The sequence below is a fragment of the Phodopus roborovskii genome, unplaced genomic scaffold (assembly GCF_943737965.1).
Source record: "Phodopus roborovskii unplaced genomic scaffold, PHOROB, whole genome shotgun sequence".
Lineage (NCBI taxonomy): Eukaryota > Metazoa > Chordata > Mammalia > Rodentia > Cricetidae > Phodopus > Phodopus roborovskii.
Window position 1 is genome coordinate 5,218,970 of NW_026126578.1, and position 20,368 is coordinate 5,239,337.

The window sequence follows — 20,368 nt, forward strand, 5'->3', positions numbered from 1 at the left end:
CATATATGTCAAATGGAAATGACGTACAGCCAGCCTGGCCCAAGGATCATCTCAGCTTTATACCAGGCCACAGCAGCTTCACTACCAAGAAACATTTTATCCCTTCCTCTGCCACCTTACACATTAATCAAAAGTAATGCCACCACCACAACAAATGAACCCTAATATAAACCATTACATTTATTAAAAGAAAGTCTCACATTACCAGATTTAAAGCATTATCAAACACCAATTACAAAGTGTTAAAATTATATCTAAATGACCAATAATTACAAGAGTGATTCCAGAAATAAATTTATATACACATTTGAAATAGACATGGGTCATCTCTTTAATACCTAATACTACAGCAATGAGAAACCCTTATGCAAAAAAGAACCATGGAACCAGTCATCGCCATACCTTCTGACACTTAGAAAAATATACCTGAAATAGATTACAAAACTTAATGTAAAACCTAATACTTCTAAGCCATAAAAGAAAAATTTTATGATTTTGGATTAGGAGAAGTTTCCTAGGTAGGACAAAAATAATTAAAGTAGACATAATACATTTCATCAATATTAAAAGCTGTATTTAAAAAAAATAAATAAATAAAAACTGTACTTTGAGAAACAGCACCAAAGGCAAATAAATACAGAAAAGATGAGAATGTGACCCCTGGAAGGTTGGTGTTTTAGTGTGTTTGAACAGTTCCTGATGTAGCACTTCAAAAGAGCAGGGATGAGCTAAGTGCCTGGAGAACATGAAGGACGACTTACAAACCAGAGAATTCCCAAGTTCTTCTGCTTTAGGAAATTATTCTCTGAGGAAGGGAGGAGGCCACTGTTGAGTAGAGCACTATCAGTATGCAATTCTGCTGGCCCACTGTCACCTTCATGGCACTCTATCCACAAAGGACTGTGATGAAAATTAGTCTATGTCCATGGCAATGGTTTGTTGGGTTTTTTGTGTGTGTGTGTGGGGGAGGGGCAGTGAAATTTTACTTCTTGATGCTTGTGGTAGTTTTCCACTACATCTTTTGCTTCATGTACTCTAGGATTTTGTTACGTTTATATATGTTCTCAGTCATTTTGTCTTCCTGATAGACCCTTTCAACATTATAAATGCCTAACTCTGTTACACTTTTTCTCTTCAAGTCTGTCTTCTCAATACTATCATTATGTTATATGGTAATATTTTGTTTATGATCTAATAGATAAAGCTTGCCTGAAGATCAGAGTGCAAAGCTAGGCACATAAGTCAACCATAGAGGCCAGGCAATGGTGGCACACACCTTTAATCCCAGCACTCGGGAGACAGAGGCAGATGGGTCTCTGCTAGTTCAAGGCCACCCTGGGCTACACGAAACTGATCCAGTCTAAAAGAGAAACAAAGCTCACACTAGGATAATCCCAGCACTTGGAGTAACATGCCTTTAACCACAGAACTAAGGAGGTGGAGACAGGAAGGGCAGAGAGAGGAATATAAGGCAGAAGGAAACAGGAGCTCATGGCAGTCTGAGGCAGCAGTCTGAAGCAGTCAGTCTGAGGACAGGATCACCCCTTTGGTATGAACATTAGGAGAGGTAAGAATTCTCTAGTGGCTGGCCACTTTGCTTCTCTGATATTTCAGCCTTCACCCCCTGATAGTTTTTATTATTAACACCAATTACAATTCATGCTACAATGTTAGCCTTGTTCTTTTGCTTTCAGTATACTGGTGGTATCTTGGAATCAAAAATTGGTCCTTTGTAGACAAAGCACAGTACATCTCCCACCCACCAGCAATCCATTCTACAGTGTCTATATTCTGATTAGGTTGAAAATAACCCAATCCTACAAGCATTCATAAAGTAGAATTTGTGTGTCACATTTTTTGTTGTCATTTCTCTATTCCACCATCTCTATCTTCTTTGGTGTTATCCAGATATCTTCTATTGTAGCATTTTAATCCACTTTGAATTTGTTCTACTTATCTTAAAACATCATCATCACCATCATTATTTTTTATTTTGAACGTAGCCCAGGCTGGTGTCAAACTTGATGCAAAGCTGAGGGTGACCTTAAACTTCTGATCTTCCTGCTTAGTGTAAAACACTGTTGATGAGACAAGGCAAGTAAATTCTGAAAATGGCCTCTGGATTTAGCAGTATGGAGGCCTTCAAAGAAGGCTGGGAATGGAAGAGTAAGAAACAGAAACTGCAGGATGATATCACTGCTAAGGAAGCAGGAGGGAGGATCACCAAAGGCTACAGAGACTGCCCCTGCACACTGAAAACAAAATGAGAAAGACACAAGTAAAAAGGGAGAGAAAGAAGGGTAAAGGGAGGGGGCTCCAGACAAGGGAGTAGGAATGAGGCAGGAGAAATTCACGTCAGACATGAGGAAGACATTTCTTTATTTACTCTGAGACTGTCCTTAGCAAATTATTACATTGTCCAAAAAAAAAATACTGTGGCCATAGAAACAAGATCTACAAGGAACTAGTTATTGCATCAGGACTCCAGTTCCACAGTAAAACTACACAGACAAGAAACAGCACAAACCTTTGCTTTATACCTCGATTAGTGTCTTCTGTCCATCAGAAAGCACAAATGTCTTGTATAGACTCAGCTGTATAGCATTCTCATCTCTCAGACTCAAGCTCACACACTTGCTGACTATGAGAACTCACCTGTGAGATGCTTCCCAGGCTTCCTCTTCTTCCAGAAGGTCTCTTATGATATCTGAACTGGAACTAAAGGGACATGTATCAGCAATGTCACACTGTGAGATCTATTGTGACCCAAACACGAGCACTGGGGAGCTACAGTCAGTAGGAGAGGACAAAGTGGCACAGAAAGAAACATAAGGGTAGGCACAATCATCATCCACACTGTGAAGATGGTTTTGTAGCCAAATACCTATGTGGAACCTCATCAAATTTGGTCTCTTAAATATTTACAATTTATTATATGCCAACCATTCAAAAAGCCATAAAAACTTTAGTGAGTTAGCAATGATAAAAAACAATGAGGAAAGCTTAAATAAATCCCTCAACATAAAACCTGAGTCTAGACAGAGCAATGACATGAGGCTTTTTAATTTCTTATGTCAATCAATGATCAAATTACAATTTAGTCAGTTCCCAGCACTATCAAAAAGGAAAAGAGAAAGAGAATGTGTTTTAAAAACTAAATTCTAGTGATAAGAGCCACAAGAGGTAACTGCCTAAGTGGCTTTTAGTCTCTAGGTAACCAACGTAAAGTAGCACAATGCATGTGAGCAGTGCTAATAATGGAAATGTGTTATAAAAATGTGATCTAGCTTAAAATGTCACACTCTCTAGGGGTGTATGGAAAAAAAGAAGTCATAGGGAGAATGAATTATTCCTTTAAAAGAAAAAACTGTTTGAAAGCTTTAGCTTTAGCATCTTGTTCTCATATAACCAATAAAAATTACTTTAGAAAGGCCATCTCTCTACCAGTATCAAACACACTTCTCATGGAATGTCATGGGAATCATATGGGACACTAAAAAACAAATGTTACCTAGCAGTAAGAGGAAAGCTAAGGTGAGAAACAACTGGGTTAAAAATTATTAAATGTGAATAATGTCTTTAACGATATACTAATAAATTTTTAAAAGCTTTAAATTATGAAGATTTAAAGTGTCAATGGAGCACTTTCAACCATTTCGGATAAACCATGCTGAAGCAGCATTTGCCTATGATGTCTAGACAAAAGAGGCACCAAAGGTTTCATCCAATGTATTCCCACAAGTTCTCTAGATTCTCAAGGAGCCTCATGCAGGGTCTAGGAAGAGAGGTTGTCCAGTCACGCTGCATATGTAACCCCATACTTTTAGTACATTCCCTGAGCATCTGAGAACAAGGAGCTCACTGGTAATAATAACTCCTGATATCTGTGCCTTGAAAAATGTCCATAATGATAAGAAACAGATGTGAATCCAATAATACTTTAGTTGTGTTTATCCATACAGCAGTAGGCACATATGATTTTTTTTTTTTAAATAGTAGGATACTATCTTGTCCACAGTCAATTCTGACTTATCTATACATGCATTGCAATTATTCCTTTAGGTTCCTGTATTGGGGGGTGGGGGTCTCTGACCCAGCCTGCCACAGTACCCAAGTATGCACTACTGTTTACCACTGAAAAACAGGTGTCCCCTGGAACAATGGAACGCTTCTTCATTAGTCAATTTCATTTAACACTGGTTGTAACAAATCTTTCCTATTAAACAACTACTGAAATGGAGTTTTCAATAGAAGAGGAAGCATGGCAGAAAGACCTGCAGGTCACTTAGCCGATTTCACTAACTTTGCCATCTGGGAGGCAGACCCGGTAGGTATACTCTACTGGGGAAGGCTCATGTCCACTGTCATTGTCATTCCCTTTCTGATCACAAAATCTCAACTCTGGCACCTTGTCATTATGCAGTAATTGTTCTAATTGCAGGTGAAGCCTGTAGTTATTTACTCTTTCATGTTCTCTGACAATGTGTCTGGCAGTATTTCAGGGAGTGAGGAAGATATTTGACTATGTTTCTGGCCAGTGTCATGTGGTCAGAAGAAAGAATAGTTTGCTTTTTGTCCAATACCCCTACCTACCACCAAAAACACTTTAAACAACATAAAAACAAACAAACAAACAAAAAAAGGTAATGGCCAAGCATAGTAGCACAGAACTTTAATCCCAGCATTGTCAAGGCAGATGCAGGCAAATCTCTGAGTTGGAGCCTAACCTGATCTACAAAGCAAGTTCCAGTTTCAGTCCTGTCCAGAAGTTGGTAGTTGAGAGAGACTCCTGCAAGAACGCCTCGGTGGAACAGACTGCAGATTCACAAAGCACACCAAGTTGCTTTCTCCTGTCTTCCATACTGATGCCCAGCCATGCTGGCAGCTCCCAGATTTCTTTCCACTACATCTTATACATCTTAGGCCCTGAAGAGAATGACCACAAACTGACTGACACAAAGTCTAAGAAGCGTCAAGTTCACTAGCGGTGAAGTTTCAGGGTCTATGGTACATCTACTACTTCAATTTCTGTCAACACTGAATACTAAGAGTTAACAGGAACACAGACAAAACTGTTCAAACCTGTCTAAAGAAATGTATTCACCATGTCCTTCTCAAAAATCAGATGTCAGAAATTAAGCATATAATCTCATAATTAGGATTTTACAAAGTTAATATTACTAAAATTATCACTTGAAGATTTCTTCCCTGTAGATGGAATAAATTAATATTTTTGAAGTTTTGTTCATTTTAATATGCTTTGAAGACAAAAAAATTCTAAATACCATTGAGACATCTAAAAAAGAATCTTAGTATTACTCACTCTAATATACCCAGGGTTGGAGCATGTGCAATCCTAAACAAACATAACTTTTACATGTAGAGCAAGGAACTTCTGCATAAATTTGGCAGCCCTACAAGCTAGGTTTGTAACATTTGGGAGACAGTAATTAAGAAGCTGGAAAGCAGGAAGGAGGTCTGGCACATGAAGGTACAGCATAACTATGGAAGAGTATTAAGATTGTGTCCTTTAATGTGGCCATCTGCCCAGTAATTGGGGACATTATTATATAAATTACATGTGAGAAAGTCTCACTGAATTATAAGAATTTTAAATTGTGAATTCCCAACCTGGTTTTATTATTACTCTCTGAACATTACTTCTAAAGAAAAAGCTATTTGCATATTCTTTGTCTAGCACACAATTTCATCTAACATCAAAGTTTTTACTACCAAAGTTGACAAAATGTCAAATACTCCTGTAAAGCTATGATGTAAAAGTTGGGTTGGGGGAAGGTGTGCAGAGATTTTACTGTCAGCATTTCTAAGAAGGACTCCTGTTCCTATCACTAAGTATTCAACCTTAGGCAAGTTCTGGAACCTTTCTAAACCTCAAAGCCCGTATCTATAGTCAGGACACATATTTCCAGGGATATTTTAAGATGAATCAATACAGTACACTAAATGTTTAGTACAGAGGTTGGCACATACTAAGTGCTCAATCAATGTTGCCTCCAATTTCATAAAACAGGTTTGAGCCTGGATTTTCCAAATAACTGTCACAGCACTGCTTCAATTTGCCCAGGAAACCTCATCACTATATGTGGCACTTTAATCTTTGATTCCCACTGTTTCTAATGACACCAGGTGCAAAATCATCAGAGCCTGTTATTTATCTGGCTTGGCAGGTACGCAGGGTACAGCACAGTAGGGAAAAACCCAAACGTTTGCTATAAAAATCATGTGGATTAAAGATTACTTACAACTGGAATTTTCTATTATCTAATAGCTACCTGCTTCCAAGTGTCTTCCTTATGGCAATAATTTGAATGCGGTTGAGGATATGCAACATTAAAAAGAAAACAACCTCCGTTAGCACAAATCACCAGAGTGTTCATTAAAAGGGTATAAAACCTGCCAATGACCATTGGTAAACGCTGTTCACTAGCATGAATTCTTCCTCACAGCATGATTTCCAGTAATCTGTTCTGTAGGGTGAGCCAATAGCTTATATGCTAAAGACTCGAGTGGTGAGCTAACAGTGACATAAAATAGTCAACATTCATACTTTTTACAAAAATCACTTGATGATGACAAAGGTTACCATTCTTCTGAGTAACACCAACCACTGTGTTAGTTACCTTACACATGCTAACTTTAATTCAGACCTGCACTAGATTTCTTACCACTTGCAAGATGGACAGAAAGATTAAAGCAGGGGGAGAAAGAAAAGGAATTCAGAGATCATCTTCTTTCTGTCACCCATGCTGCTTCAGCTAGTGGAAGCAGAAACTCAAATACTATAATACCTCCCTACAAATCTATCAGCAAGGGTTTACCATACAACCAATTGTATGGTAAACTTCATAGATAAAGCATGGCTAAGAAGAGCTTGGTTGAGCACCAGGAGATCTAGAAAATGAAGATAACAGGTAATAAAAAGAATGTATTTATCCAATCTTACAAAACCACAACAATGAAGTTCACATTTACTTTACAAAGTAGTCCCAATACATGATCAAGTAACCTAGGAAAGCTGGCAAAGCTAATATTCCACATTCCTTCCCCCCCCCCTCCTACAACAACCAAATTCACTAGGTTTTGACTAAGTAAACCATTTTGCTTTCAGGAGTACTAAAAAGTTCATACATACTGCACCCTCAAAACTGGTATAGCAAAACACCAAACAATAAAGTATGGCAGTATTAAATTCATAAAATGTCACATTAGTAACAGCTAAAAGTTGAATGTCATGCCAAACTTTCCAAGTGTAAAAAGCATTTTTAAAAATTCAATGCCAATATTAATTTACAAAATACACAAATTATAAAACCTCATCAATACATCTATCTTAGTGCCATCACCACCAGCTTTCATAGTCAACATATAATACCTAAGATACAATGACTTCAAGATTTTATTTCAAAGGGTGACATAAAAGAGAGATACATACTCTTGAGCCCTTGCTCCCATCTAACTGGGCTACATGAAATCCCCCCCATAACACCCCCAGCATCTCTGTGTCTCTGTCTCTGTCTCACACACACACACACACATGAGTCTTGAATCCTTGTTCCTATCTACCCTGGTCCCAGTATCTCCAACATGTAACCACTTTTACTACCTTTTCTTATTTTTAAATTTATTCCTCAACAATGAATTTATTATTTTTTAGTTTGTTCTGTGCAAAATCAAATAAAAGCACTCACTGTCTTCCTCCATTTAAAATGAAAGCAATAGGCTACATTTGCTGTTCCAAATGTTAGTCTTTTAGATAATTAATGTATTCTAGCAATCTCTGAACACTTAGAGATATTCCATTAACAATCACATGGTACTTCAGTAGTTGGATGCACTACTTAATCAACTAGCCTCCAAGGATGAAAACCTGAGAGCACCCCAGTGTTCTTGCGTAATTCCCAGTGTTTTGTTCTTTTAGAATTAATTATATGTATGTGTGGTGTGTCTAAGGGATGGTTTGCCTATCAGTGCAAGTACCCACAGAGGTCAGAGGTCTGACCTGCCTGCCTCTGCAGTGCTGAGATTAAAGGTGCATGCCACCAGGTCCAGCCATTGTTTTATTCTTAATAATGCAATGGAGCCAGGCAGAGTTGAGCAGACCTGTAATCCTAACACTTGGGAAGAAGAGGCAGGATGACCAGGAGTTCAAGAACATCTTCAGTATATGATTTAAAGCCAGCCTGAACTACAGGAGACCCTGACTTTGGGATTTGGGGTGGAGATAGGTGAAGCAATGGTGTAATGGGTAGTGGCTAACCCTGGGTGGGCCCTGTTGTATGTGGATAAGGTCTATTGGTAGGACACTCACCCATATACCTAGTAAAGCTAAAGCAGCTGCATTTTCAGTTGACCTCCTTAGAGTCCCTTCCCCATTGGCTGTTCTATACAGCATTCTAAGAGTAATGTCCCTATAGCTGTACAGTAACAGTGTCCAAAAGTGTAACTGTCCCTACAGTTGTGTCCTGCTAACCTTACAGATGAAAAATGATTTCATCTGCCCTTCTCTTTTAGCTTCTGTCCACTCTTCTGTTTCCAGATCCCTTCCTTCCCAGTTTCCAAACATTCAGAAAGCATGTCCAAGCTTGAATGTTTTCAAAAAGATTAAATCTCTATAAATAAGAAAAATATTATCATCTTTTATGTCCAAAGAATTTCTACCAAATTATACCGCAGTTTCTAGTAAGGACTATTTCTTGATCCAGCTACCCTAACTAAAACAGTAATTTAATAAAGTTGCCTCCTGCAACAGTGAAATCTGTTCCCCTCTTCTGATCCCTAAGCTGTAACCATGCCCCTTTCCATGTGCAAACAGAGTGATCTCTATGTTAGCCTCTCAGCCACATGAGGCAGGACTTTCTCTGGATCCTAAACCAGGGTTTCTAACTAGGTGAGAGTTGGCATTCTCACTGTTAGAAGAAAACCAAATGGACTGATTGTTCTTTAAAACACAGTATCTTTCACTCTGTGCTTCCTCTGAAGTTCTGCTATTACACAAAGTAATGGACTGGGGAGACTCATGAACTTGCTAGTTTTACTTCAACACTCTCAAAACTTTATTAAGCTGGCCTTGATGCTTTCTCCAAAGACTCGGAGAACTGGAAAAACTAAGAGCTTTACTATTTCAATGGAGTTTGTGAGATTAAGTAACTTCCTGACTCTTTGAATGGAGACTTCAAACATTCATTCAAACAACAACACAAAATGGCAAAAATCACAGTGGTGACGCTCCCCCACCAAAGAATCATAGAACAAGAAACATTCCAAAGATGAGCATTTCCTATCAATGTAGCTTAACTAGATGACAAGTTCCTCTGATAACTGGGGAGGAAAGGTCCAGTACAAAGATAGTGCTGAGGCTATTATATGTTCTATACAGCTAGGCTAGCTGCAATTAAATCCATACTGTTTCCTTTCTGAGACCACAAATCCAACAGTGCAACTGGAGGATACCAATATCAACTACAAGGACATAATGACTCCAGTCTATGAACCAAGGAAGGCAAGAATTTTAACTCTCATTGACATGGCTGGATCTCAGTTATTAGACACTGGCCTTCCCCCAAGACTCTGTTCCTTTAAGAAATTAAGTACTAACTAAGCCATTAAATGTGTGTAAGAACCATCCCTCTCAAACTATATTTATCCTGAGCTTCCAATAATCTGATGTTTTAATATTTTATGTGCAGTATGACCCATACCCAGTAATAAGTTATAAATGACTCTTGAAAATATGCTTAGTACAACAAGAAAAGCACATAATGTCATCTTTAAGGCTTCTAAAATTGGCTTCTGCATAATCAACTAAAAAAAATCCTCTGCAAACAAACCCATCATCTGTAACGCCTGAATTCCTCAGATAGAAGAGCAGTGTTTTGCTTACTTAGTAAAATCAATAGAAGAGAGCAAAATCAGCGGTTTACTATGTACCCATGTTCCAGAATGTATCTGGGTGAGAGGGAAAAAGAACAGAGTCAACTGTTCAAATTAATTCTGTCTTGACTACCGATGAGGCATCCGGACAACCATTCTAGGAAGAGATAACAGAGTAGTATCTAGTCATCATTAGGCTAAAGTTAAGAAATGAATACCAGCCTACTGCAAGGAAGCAGAACTCACCTGGCTGCTCTTCACCTAACTTTAACATTCAGTTCTTACCAACCCAGGAAGCAGTAGTGGTCTGAAATAGAGCCAGATGAAAATCCTCACACCGAAATAGGGAAATGCCCAGGCTGGAGTGAATGAGTGGCTTGGATAACCCTACAGGGAAGCAGCATCAGCTCCTCGACCTTCATCCTTCATCAATGAAAGCAGTTACTGTTTCTACGATTTCTCAACACACTTTCTACGCACTTGCATTCTATCCTGACTCACTCTTCCCTTGTGTTCTCTGAATTAATACATACCTGCTCCTCTGATTTCAAATAAAACTAGTGTGGCAGTAACTGTAACAACAAAATCCCAAGCAGCCAGTTAAAAACACAAAATCCCAATAGTGTAATTGTAAATGACATATCATTTTTGCCCCATCCAATTTTATTCACCAATACAAGGACAAAGAGACTATGATTTTAATTTTTTAAAGGTAAACTGGAGTTAGCTGTTAACTGGCTGCCACCTTAGAGGCCTAAGAATATTGACTCAAACAGTTATTGCATGTCGAACAGTTACCAGGAACTAGGAGTTCCTCCGGTTTCTACAACTTTTCTCAAAGTGCTCTGAAAAGCACAAACTTAGCTAATCTTTTTTGTTCATTGTTTTTCTCAATGAATAATTAAATTCTGCAATAGTTGAAAATTGATCTCATTTTTATGAATCAAGCTAAGCATATGAAGACATTATCTTGGAACAAGAATTTCCCAAGTAAGTGTATAAGTGTCTGATAAAGAGTTCACATTAAAAAGTTCAGCTTACTCAGCTGGTGGGCAGCAGACTCAGACCTCAGACAGGTGTCTGACTGTGGTGCCTTGCACTGCTCATTGCATCATCACACACACCATCACTAATTGTGGCTTCAGTCCCTACATGCTTCCCCATCTTACTGGAAATTCCAATTTTCTCCATTCATGCCTCTAAAGCACTGCTTTACTTAGTAAAGCTTTCTCGTCCTTCAGTATTCCCGTCAGGTCCCTACAGATAGATCAGCTGTCCTTCTCCCAACCTTGACCCACACCTCAAATGTACAAGTGGTGTGTTAGACCCATAACAAGTACTTACACAATTGCCAATTGAGTCTCTGAATAAATTTAACTCTTCTGCCAGATTTTATCTTAATCTAAAGTTCATATTCTAGCTATGTGACCAGGACATTAGTGATGGTAATAATGACCTAGACTCCCACTTGGCTGACTGCAACAAGAGTTAAAAAAAAAAAAAAAACTGACTGGGGAGTGATGGTAAACATTTGTAATTCCAGCATTCAAGAAACTGGAGCGGGAGGATGATCATGAATTCAAGGCCAGCCTGGACTACACATTAAGACCTTGTTTCAAAGAAAAAGAAGGTTTAAAAAAAAAAAAAAAAAAAAAAAAAAAAAAGCAGGGGACTGAAGATGGCTCAGTGACTGAAGCATTTGTTATGTAAGCATGCAGACCTGAATTGAGATCCCCAGCACCCAAGTAAAAGCCAGGTGTGTAGTATAGTCTGTAATCCCAGCACTGGGAGAGAAAAGACAGGCAGAAATCAGTAAGCTTCAAGTTCAATGGAAGATCCTATCTTAAAATATAAGGTTAAGAATCTTAAAGGATGACACTGGATATCAATCTCTGGTCTCCAAAGAACAACACACAAGTGCACTTGGACCAATATGCTCATTTGCATATATCCACATGCATACATACACACAAAATACACATATTAATATGAACATCACAATATAAAACATTTTAATAACTTAAAAAGCCCTACTGTCTTACAAATTCTAACACTTTAAAAGTTTGGCCTCTTGGATTCTTGGATAGCCCAGGGACATAGGATAGAAGCAAACACTGGCAAAAAAAAAAAAAAAAAAAAAAAAAAAAAGCAATGCAATGACACCTAATGATATTCCATTACACTCAGATTGGTGCCTAGCCCAATTGTCATCAGAGAGGCTTCATCTAGCAACTAATGGAAACAGATGCAGAGACCCACAGACAAACATTAAGTGGAGCTTGAAGAATCCTGAGGAAGAGAAGGAAGGATTATAGGAACCAGAGGCATCAAGAACACAAGAGAACCCACAGAATCAACTAACCTGGGATCAATGGGGCTCACAGAGACTGAACCAACAACCCTGGAGCCTGCATGGGACTGGCTTAGACACACTGCATATATGTTACAGTTGTGTAGCTTGGTCATCTTGTGAGACCTACCAGTGGGAGCAGTGGCTGTCTTTTGACTCTTTTGCCTGCTTTTTAAGACCCTTCCTATTCCTCCTATGTGGATGCCTACTGGCTTGCTCCATATCTTGCCCTCTATCTCTGGTTTTGTGAGGGCAGGAACTCAAGCAAGAAAGGAAACTGAAGGCAGGAGCTGAGGCACAGGCCATGGAGCAGAGCTGCTTACTGGGTTGCTGCCGATGGCTTGCTCGGCTTGCTTTCTTATAGAACCCAAGAGCATCAGGATAGCACCACCCATCACAGGCTAGGCTCTCCCCACCAATCACTAATTAAGAAAATGCCCTACAGGCTTGCCTACAGACCAATCTTATGGAGGCATGTTCTTAACAGGGTTCCCTTCTCTCAAATGACTTTAGCTTGTGTCAAGTTGGCATAAAACTGGATATCTAGCAAAATCAGATTATCAAAAAAAAAAAAAAAAAAGTATTTTTTTTTAACTCTAAAAGTTACCAGTGTGAACTACCTGAGAAAAGAAACATCTTTTATTTACTGTACATACCCTTGGGCAAGGAGTATTGGAAAATATCAAACCTGTACTTCACACAGTTTCTGAGAATACCCATCAAAGCACTGTTACGAGTACACATGCATTAATAAAAAAGTTGGTAACTGAAAAGGATGAAAAACACTGTGAAGTCTGCATGTTTTCCATTAGGGTGAAACACAAAGGCCAGGCCACATCTCTTATAGAGTGAAATCACTGTAAGTCCCTCTCCTGAAGACCTCCCATTTCTAGGTTTCACCCACAGAACACTCTAACTGCCCTAACAGCTGGACCCTGCACCCACTCTACAGAGTAAAAAGCCCTATCTCTGAACTTTTTCTCAAAGGAGCAGAGGAAGCCACCCTCCTGGTTTTTTTCCCCCTCCCAATAAATCTCTGTGTGAGGTTTGTTGTGCAGTGTGACTTTGTGGTATTCCTTGGCTCCCGACAGCCAGGATACCTTTCCATCCAAGCTGACATATTTACAATAAGAGTGAAAATTGAGAGTACTAGCGAAAGACAGTAAAGGTAATTTTTAAATGTGTAATTATTTTCTCATTCTATGTCTTAAATTTAAAACAAAAATGCATCTTTATAGACTGTTCAGGCAAGATTTTACTCATTTATATAACTATTATACATATATGTATATGTGTATGAGTGTATATAAATTTATATACATAATATATATTATTTTTATTATTATTATTAAATAAAAGGAAAGCATCAGGCATGATAAGACACACTTACAATACTAGAACTTAGGAGGCTAAGGCAGGAAGAGCAATGTGTTCCAGGACTCATTTTTGATCATGTCTCAAAACAAAACAATCAAATGAAAAGAAAAATAGAACATTTCAACAACTAAATTCACTAAAGTCTTGAAGCAGTGACCAATTTCTCACAGAAGAAACAGGCTTTGATGATTTCAGTTTTCCCATATTCAATACACTTTTGTTATTTTCACGCTGATACCAATCACATAGGTGCTACAAGGTACTTTAAAACAATAACAAAAACCTGGGATTGATGAGACGCTCAGTGGCTAGAGGTAACTGTCATTAAGAATGGCAACCTGAATTCCATCCTGAAACTATATGGTGAACAACAAAGAACTAACTCCAGCAAATGTCCTCTAATCTCCACACATGTGTTGTGGCATTTGTATGCCAATATACATACACAAAAAATAACTTTCTAACAATTTAAAAACAAGTAAAATGCTGGAAATGTGCCTCTGTGTTAGAGCAGTTGCCTAACATGCCAAAGGCCCTGGGCTCAGTTTTCAATATTGAAAATAGTACACTTTTGCCTTAAGGGTAATTTTACAATCAAAAGTTGCAAAGTACAGAAAGTTCCCATACACCTTCCAATTTCTTCCACTGTTAAAATGCTACGTTAGGGTGATATGTTAGCTCTATCAAAGTAAATAGTAATCCATTTGATGGGAGATGTCATTCTGTAAATATGTTTCTCTTATTGGTTAATAAATAAAAGAAAGATAGGTGGGACCAGAAGACTAGAAGGAGAGAGGAAGAAGGAGGGAGGAGATTCAAGATGGAGAGAGCAGAATGCCGGCCCCTCTCTCTGGTAAGATGAGACCACGTGGAAATACATTAATAGAAATGGGTTAATATTTAACACAGAGGTAGCCAATAAGTAATGCTAATAACAGGCCAACAGCTTTATATCTACAGCTTCTCAGTGTGTTATTTGGGGCTGGCACAGCAGTGGGACTAGGCTGGCAGGAAAAACATAACCATAACAAAATGGCATCCAACGTGTTACGAACCCAAGTACATTTTCAATCTTTACCTAATATCATTTTTCTGCCCCAGAATTCCATTCAGCCTACATTATACTTATTTGGCATATTGAGTTTCTCAGACATTCTTTGGTTTTGATGGTCAAGCATTTTACAAAATGACCCTCAACTGGGGTTCAGTGACACACTCCTCTCCAATGTGACTTGGGATTTTGGGTTTTGAGGAGGAAACACAAAGATAGAGTGGTTTTTATATTTTAAAGAACACATGCCACCAATGTTGCACTACTATTAATGTTCACATCATCACTTGACTCAGGTAGTGCTTTCCAGGTTTCTCCTCTGTGTACACAACTCCCTTCTTAACAAGTTTCCTAGGAGTAACCCTTTCTGAAGGCACAGGGGTTGTTACATTGCACCTTGTTGATAGGAAGCATTCATGTCAATCACTTGCAATCTCTATTTACAATATCCTATTTTCTTCTGTATTTTTAAACACTATAAAATGCATAAATATACATTTTCTGATTTGGGTTAATCCAATACTATGGTAAATATATTATTGTCTAAACTGTCCTATTTTTGGCCACTGGAGAATTCTTGCTGTCAGTTCCTATATCCCCTGGACATGTTATCAGTTGCTAAGTTTGTGATATCCTCTCATTTTTCCTCTCACTCTTGCCCTGTTGTTCCTTTTTCTTTTTGGACTTTCTTGCTTTCTTACAGGATAAAAAGCTCTAGGTTTATCCTGCATATTCCAGTACTAGTCCAAGAAACCACATCATTGATGCCTTTTGCTGGATAATAGTATTACCATAGAAACCAACACATGTACACTGGTTATGCTGATTATCACTGTGGTATGCTTCTGAGGGGCCTTACATCTGACACAACAAGCAAATATATATGAGTATATTAGCTCATTTACTTAAGCCAATTATTAAGTATTTTTTCACATCCATGTCCATCTCTGGGAAGCCAAACTCAAGTTTTCATTTTAATGCCCCTAATTCCAGTCCAGTACTACATGAATGTTTTAGCCATATTTGCTTGTAATCTTCCATTCCAAAAGGAAATCTCCATCTTAACACTAGCATTGCAGAAAAATAACACACAGAACTACAGACAAGTAGAACTAAAATAAAGCCTTCCAAAATGACAAGTTGGGTTAAAAACTAGAAATATTTATGCTCCACACATTAAGCAAAATAATACTTAAAGGAAGCAAGCAGGATAATAAGGAAAGATAGCCCCAATTCCAGGCTATCAATGAATTCCTAGTTCCACATTGATGCTCATCTGCCTAAAGTGGAGAGAGTTCTATTTACTGGTAAACTCCAGTTTCATGATGGATTATTATATATTTGGTTTCTTATGACATGAGATGAAAAAGCACACTGTTTCTCATCAACACATATTCTGTTTTTCACCTATGGGCCTATTTGGCATAGAACTTTCTGGATAATCTGTCTGTTTGTTGCCCAACACACCATCTCTAATTCTTTTCAACAGCCCATAGACATCTCTATGCTTCTCTTCTTAGCAGCAAAGGAACTGTGCATGGAGATAGCTACAGAGCACAAGGAGCTCTGGAATCCCACATTTATTTTTCCCTTTTTGTAGGCAGAGACTAAGGTTTTAAGAGCCCCATCTGTACTCATAAAATATATCAAAAGCCAAAACCCTATTCCTACCTTTAATTAACATCACTACCTAGACTTGGTAGATCTCCTTGTACCCTGTCCCCATCCCTTTAGTGTGCGAGGCTTGGCCTCACTGTTGCAATGCACTCAATTTCTCCAGGATAAAATCTCAATCAGAAAATGGTATCTGGCTTGATAACATGCACCCTAAATGCTATCTTCCCTTTCCTGCTTCACTTCCCACTTTACATAGAGGAAAGTCAAGTGCTTCCACTTAAGTCCTCCTGTTAGGTCTGCTCCCTCAGGGCTAAGTACATACTTCTCTTTAGAGGGAAAATAGTGGGTTGCTTGAGAACTCCACAAACAGTTGAGTTAAATCTGACTTGCTGCTTACTCCCTAACTACCCTGACTCCTGGCCATTTCATTTCTGCATCTCCAAGGAGCTAAGATCACACACCTTATAGCACTACCAGTACTAGAGTAGCATCAGCTGAAGCCCATATAGCTCACAGCCTCCTGAACAAGGCTTCACCATTCTGTAGTCTTCTTTGATATGGCAGAACTGTTTGGGAGGCTCTAACCAAAAACACAAAAGCTGTGGATTATTCTTGAAACAAAAAACTCTTGAAAGACCCATTAGCTTTTCAGTATGAAACATCAAGGGACACACTCCAGGACTCTGATCTTTTCATCTCAAAATCATGCTCCCCTGTATTAAGCAACCCCAACAATTAGGAGTACAGAACCAGTCCTTGCCTTTGCCTGAGTAAAGCCACACTTTATATTGTCAAGCCACAACCCATCTGTACCCTTCTGCCTAAGAGAGAGTACACTGGCTACTTTGAAAGTGTTTCCCATTCCCCTCACTAAGCAATGTACTCATCTGCCCTTACCCAGAGCCAATGGGAACAGCATCATTTTTAGATGAATGACTCAATGTCATTTTTTTCCTTAAGCTATCTCCATTATTTTCCATTTCCCACAAAAGAGGTTAGAACTTAATAACTAACATTTTCTTTAAAAGGTGCTAATTTTTTTAGTTTTGGTGCCCACTCCCCCACCCCACCCCCAGCTCTGGCTCTCAAGTTTTCTAGATAGCTCTTTCAGAAAAGAATGAAAGTGAAGAAAAGTTCTATGACACTAGAAAAGAAAACAATAGATAAATACTATTTGACATGGGTCCAGCATCCTGTGCCTATACTTGTGAGGAATTTCTTTCATAAAGATGCTGTTCCTAACTTAATACAAAAAAAGTAGCAGTTTTTTTTTTTTTGAAACCAGATATGGAAGTTACAATGTTATTCCTTCGCATATTAATGACTGGGATTCTTTTTATGTCCTATCCTCAGCATCTGTGGGAAGGCTCACCTACCTAAGCTAGGGCAGAATACAAACTTGACCACAGAATCCTGACGTTAGCTAATCTTTATAAGCATTAAAAGTCACAACTGCCCGTGCTCTTTATACACTGGCCCAGATAACCATGCACAGCAGGCTCTGACCATGGTGACCAAATTAAACGGAAACCATATTCATTACCCTATGTAACCTGATGGGCACTACTTTTAAAAGTTAATCATCAAAGCACATCTTCCTTTTTAGAACATGTCCTAGATGTAGAAAAATCTGCCATTTCACTTACAGTGTAACAACCAAAATTATTTCACAATGGATGAATTTTTTCAGAAGACTTTAAATTTTAATGATTTTAAACCTACAAGCCCCAGATCTTTCAACTATTAACAGTCTATCACATCTGTGTTGTTACACATATACAAAATGCTCAACCATAGAAACCAAGTTGCTGCCATTGTTCTTTAATCCATCAGTGACTTTCTTAACAACAAATCCATACAATAAGTCAAAATATTGAATACTGCTACAGTAATAGAATCTAGAGAGCCCATTTGTATTTCTCCACTTGTAGTGAAATAGTTACTTTGTCTCCTTCTGTGGCACTGACCACGCCCATTGGGGGTGGAGCCATGGGCAGAAGTGACCTGTGGAAGGAGGTCCGAGGAAGAACCCTGGAATGCTCTCTTGCTGGCGAATGCTCTCTTGCTGGCGGGACTCGGACAGGAGAGCATCCGGTGGAACTTGCTAGTGTTCATCTGTCTAGGTTGTAAGTTATTTCTCCCTGAATAAACTACTCGGCCTATTTGTTTATCCTGTTCCTTATTTAACCGCAATGTCCACTCATGCCAAAAGACAGTCTCTTTCAAATTAAAAAATATTTTTCCAAAATAATGATTTAAAGATTCTTCTAAGAAAAAGCATGACACAATTCACAAGTCAATTGTTCATGAAGATAGAGTCTCTCTTGTCTGGGGTCATAATCAACAGCATCTTTGCTTCTAATTTACAATAAAAATGTAGTGTCCACGGTTTGCCAAGAATCAGCAAACAAAAGCACTCTTTTCTTCATTAATGAGAACAATAAGTTAATTTACAGAAACTTGGACAAGTTTCTTGAACTCCGGGAAATCATCTAGCAAGGAATTGTACAACAATCTGAAATTCTTATTAATCTGTTTATCATCTGTTTTCAAACTGGCAAAAGAAGATCAATACAGTCTTAATAAAGTGTCTGCTAAAGGAGTACTTCAAGTTATGCCAGCAATAAGACCACATTATAACAACTATTTAGATGGAATACACATCAAATCTTAAGAATGTTCTTAGGTGTCAATCTTGCACTCTACCACAATGAAAACTACCTCTTTAGTATGTTCAGCTCTGTATTGTGTAAAGCAGCAAGGCTGCAAAGAAAGAAAATTCACACGTGTCCACTCACAGGAGACCCACAACAATACGGCATTGCCCTGACAAAGAAAAATATTAAAAAAAACCATGGTCCTATTGGTAAAAAAAAAAAAAAAAAAAAAAAAAAAAAAAGCCCTCTTACCTACACATACACTTATCTGTGGAAGGCATATTTACAAATGTACTAATGTTATTTCAAGCTAACTAAATTATAATACTTCATTCCTTTAATTCAACTTTTCTATTTTTCACAATACACATACATAATAGATAATTTTAAAAACAATGCTTTAAATTTAGAGCATTGGGGCAAATGTTCTTTATTATGTCAGTGTGCCTTTCTTAAGAGCTTGTTTGGAGATTCTAGCAGGGGAGCGCAGCTACTCGTATACCCTTGACCGAAGACCGGTCCTCCTCTATTAGGGGAAGGTCGTCCTCTTCGGCCGAGCGCGCAGCTTCAGGGCAGACGCACATGGAGCGGTGAGGGAGGAAGGGGACACCCGCCTAGCCAGCCAGCTCAGCCGAATCAACCCTGGCGATCAATGGGGTGACAGATGTCACAGCCAGATCGCCCTCACATCAGTGTGCCTTTCTTAAGAAGCAGTCCATACAATAACCAGAGCCATACAACTATCAAAATCAAGAAATTGAATACTGCTACAGTAGCAGAATCTGAAGATCTTACTCCTATTTCTTCAATCATGCCAAAAGATAGTGTCTCTTTCAAGTTAAAAAAATATTTTTTCAGCCAGGCAGTGGTGCTGCACACCTTTAATCCTAGCACTCAGGAGGCAGAAGCAGGCAGATCTCTAAATGCAAGGCCAGCCTGGCCTACAAAGTTTCAGAATGGTTAGGGCTACACAGAAAAACCCTGTCTTGAAGAAAAGTCACTACAGTGTACTCAAGCATCCCATCTCCCTTCTCTCTGATGCCTGAATATCACAAAACCAGACAAAATAAATAAAAATCCCATATTTTGATAGGTTTTGATTTTACTCTGAAATTAATCTCAGCCCTCAGGAGGTAGACCCAGGTGGATCTCTCTGAATTCAAGGCCAGCCTGATTATATAGTAAGCACCAGAACTACATAGAAAGACCCTGTCTCAAAGAAAACAAATTTCTTCCATTTATTTTAAGAGACATGATGTGACTATCTTTCCTGCTTTCATTAAATATGTAATAGGCAATCCCTGACAAATGGTTCACTAACAAAAATGTAATGAGTCTCTCTCTATAGTTGCATTTTTTCTTAACTAGATTCTGCAAAAAAAAAACCTTGTTTTTAATGAAAATATAGAACTACCATTTATGCAA

General features: G+C 38.4%; 1 protein-coding gene across 1 annotated transcript in view; it reads right to left on the reverse strand.

The window, feature by feature from the left end:
* Positions 1-20,368, reverse strand: part of Rad18 (RAD18 E3 ubiquitin protein ligase) — a 76,934-nt gene that overhangs the window by 6,461 nt on the left and 50,105 nt on the right. The window contains exon 12 of the mRNA XM_051203646.1: positions 2,656-2,718. Coding sequence (XP_051059603.1) covers positions 2,656-2,718 — 63 coding nt within the window. The remainder of the gene's footprint in view (positions 1-2,655; positions 2,719-20,368) is intronic.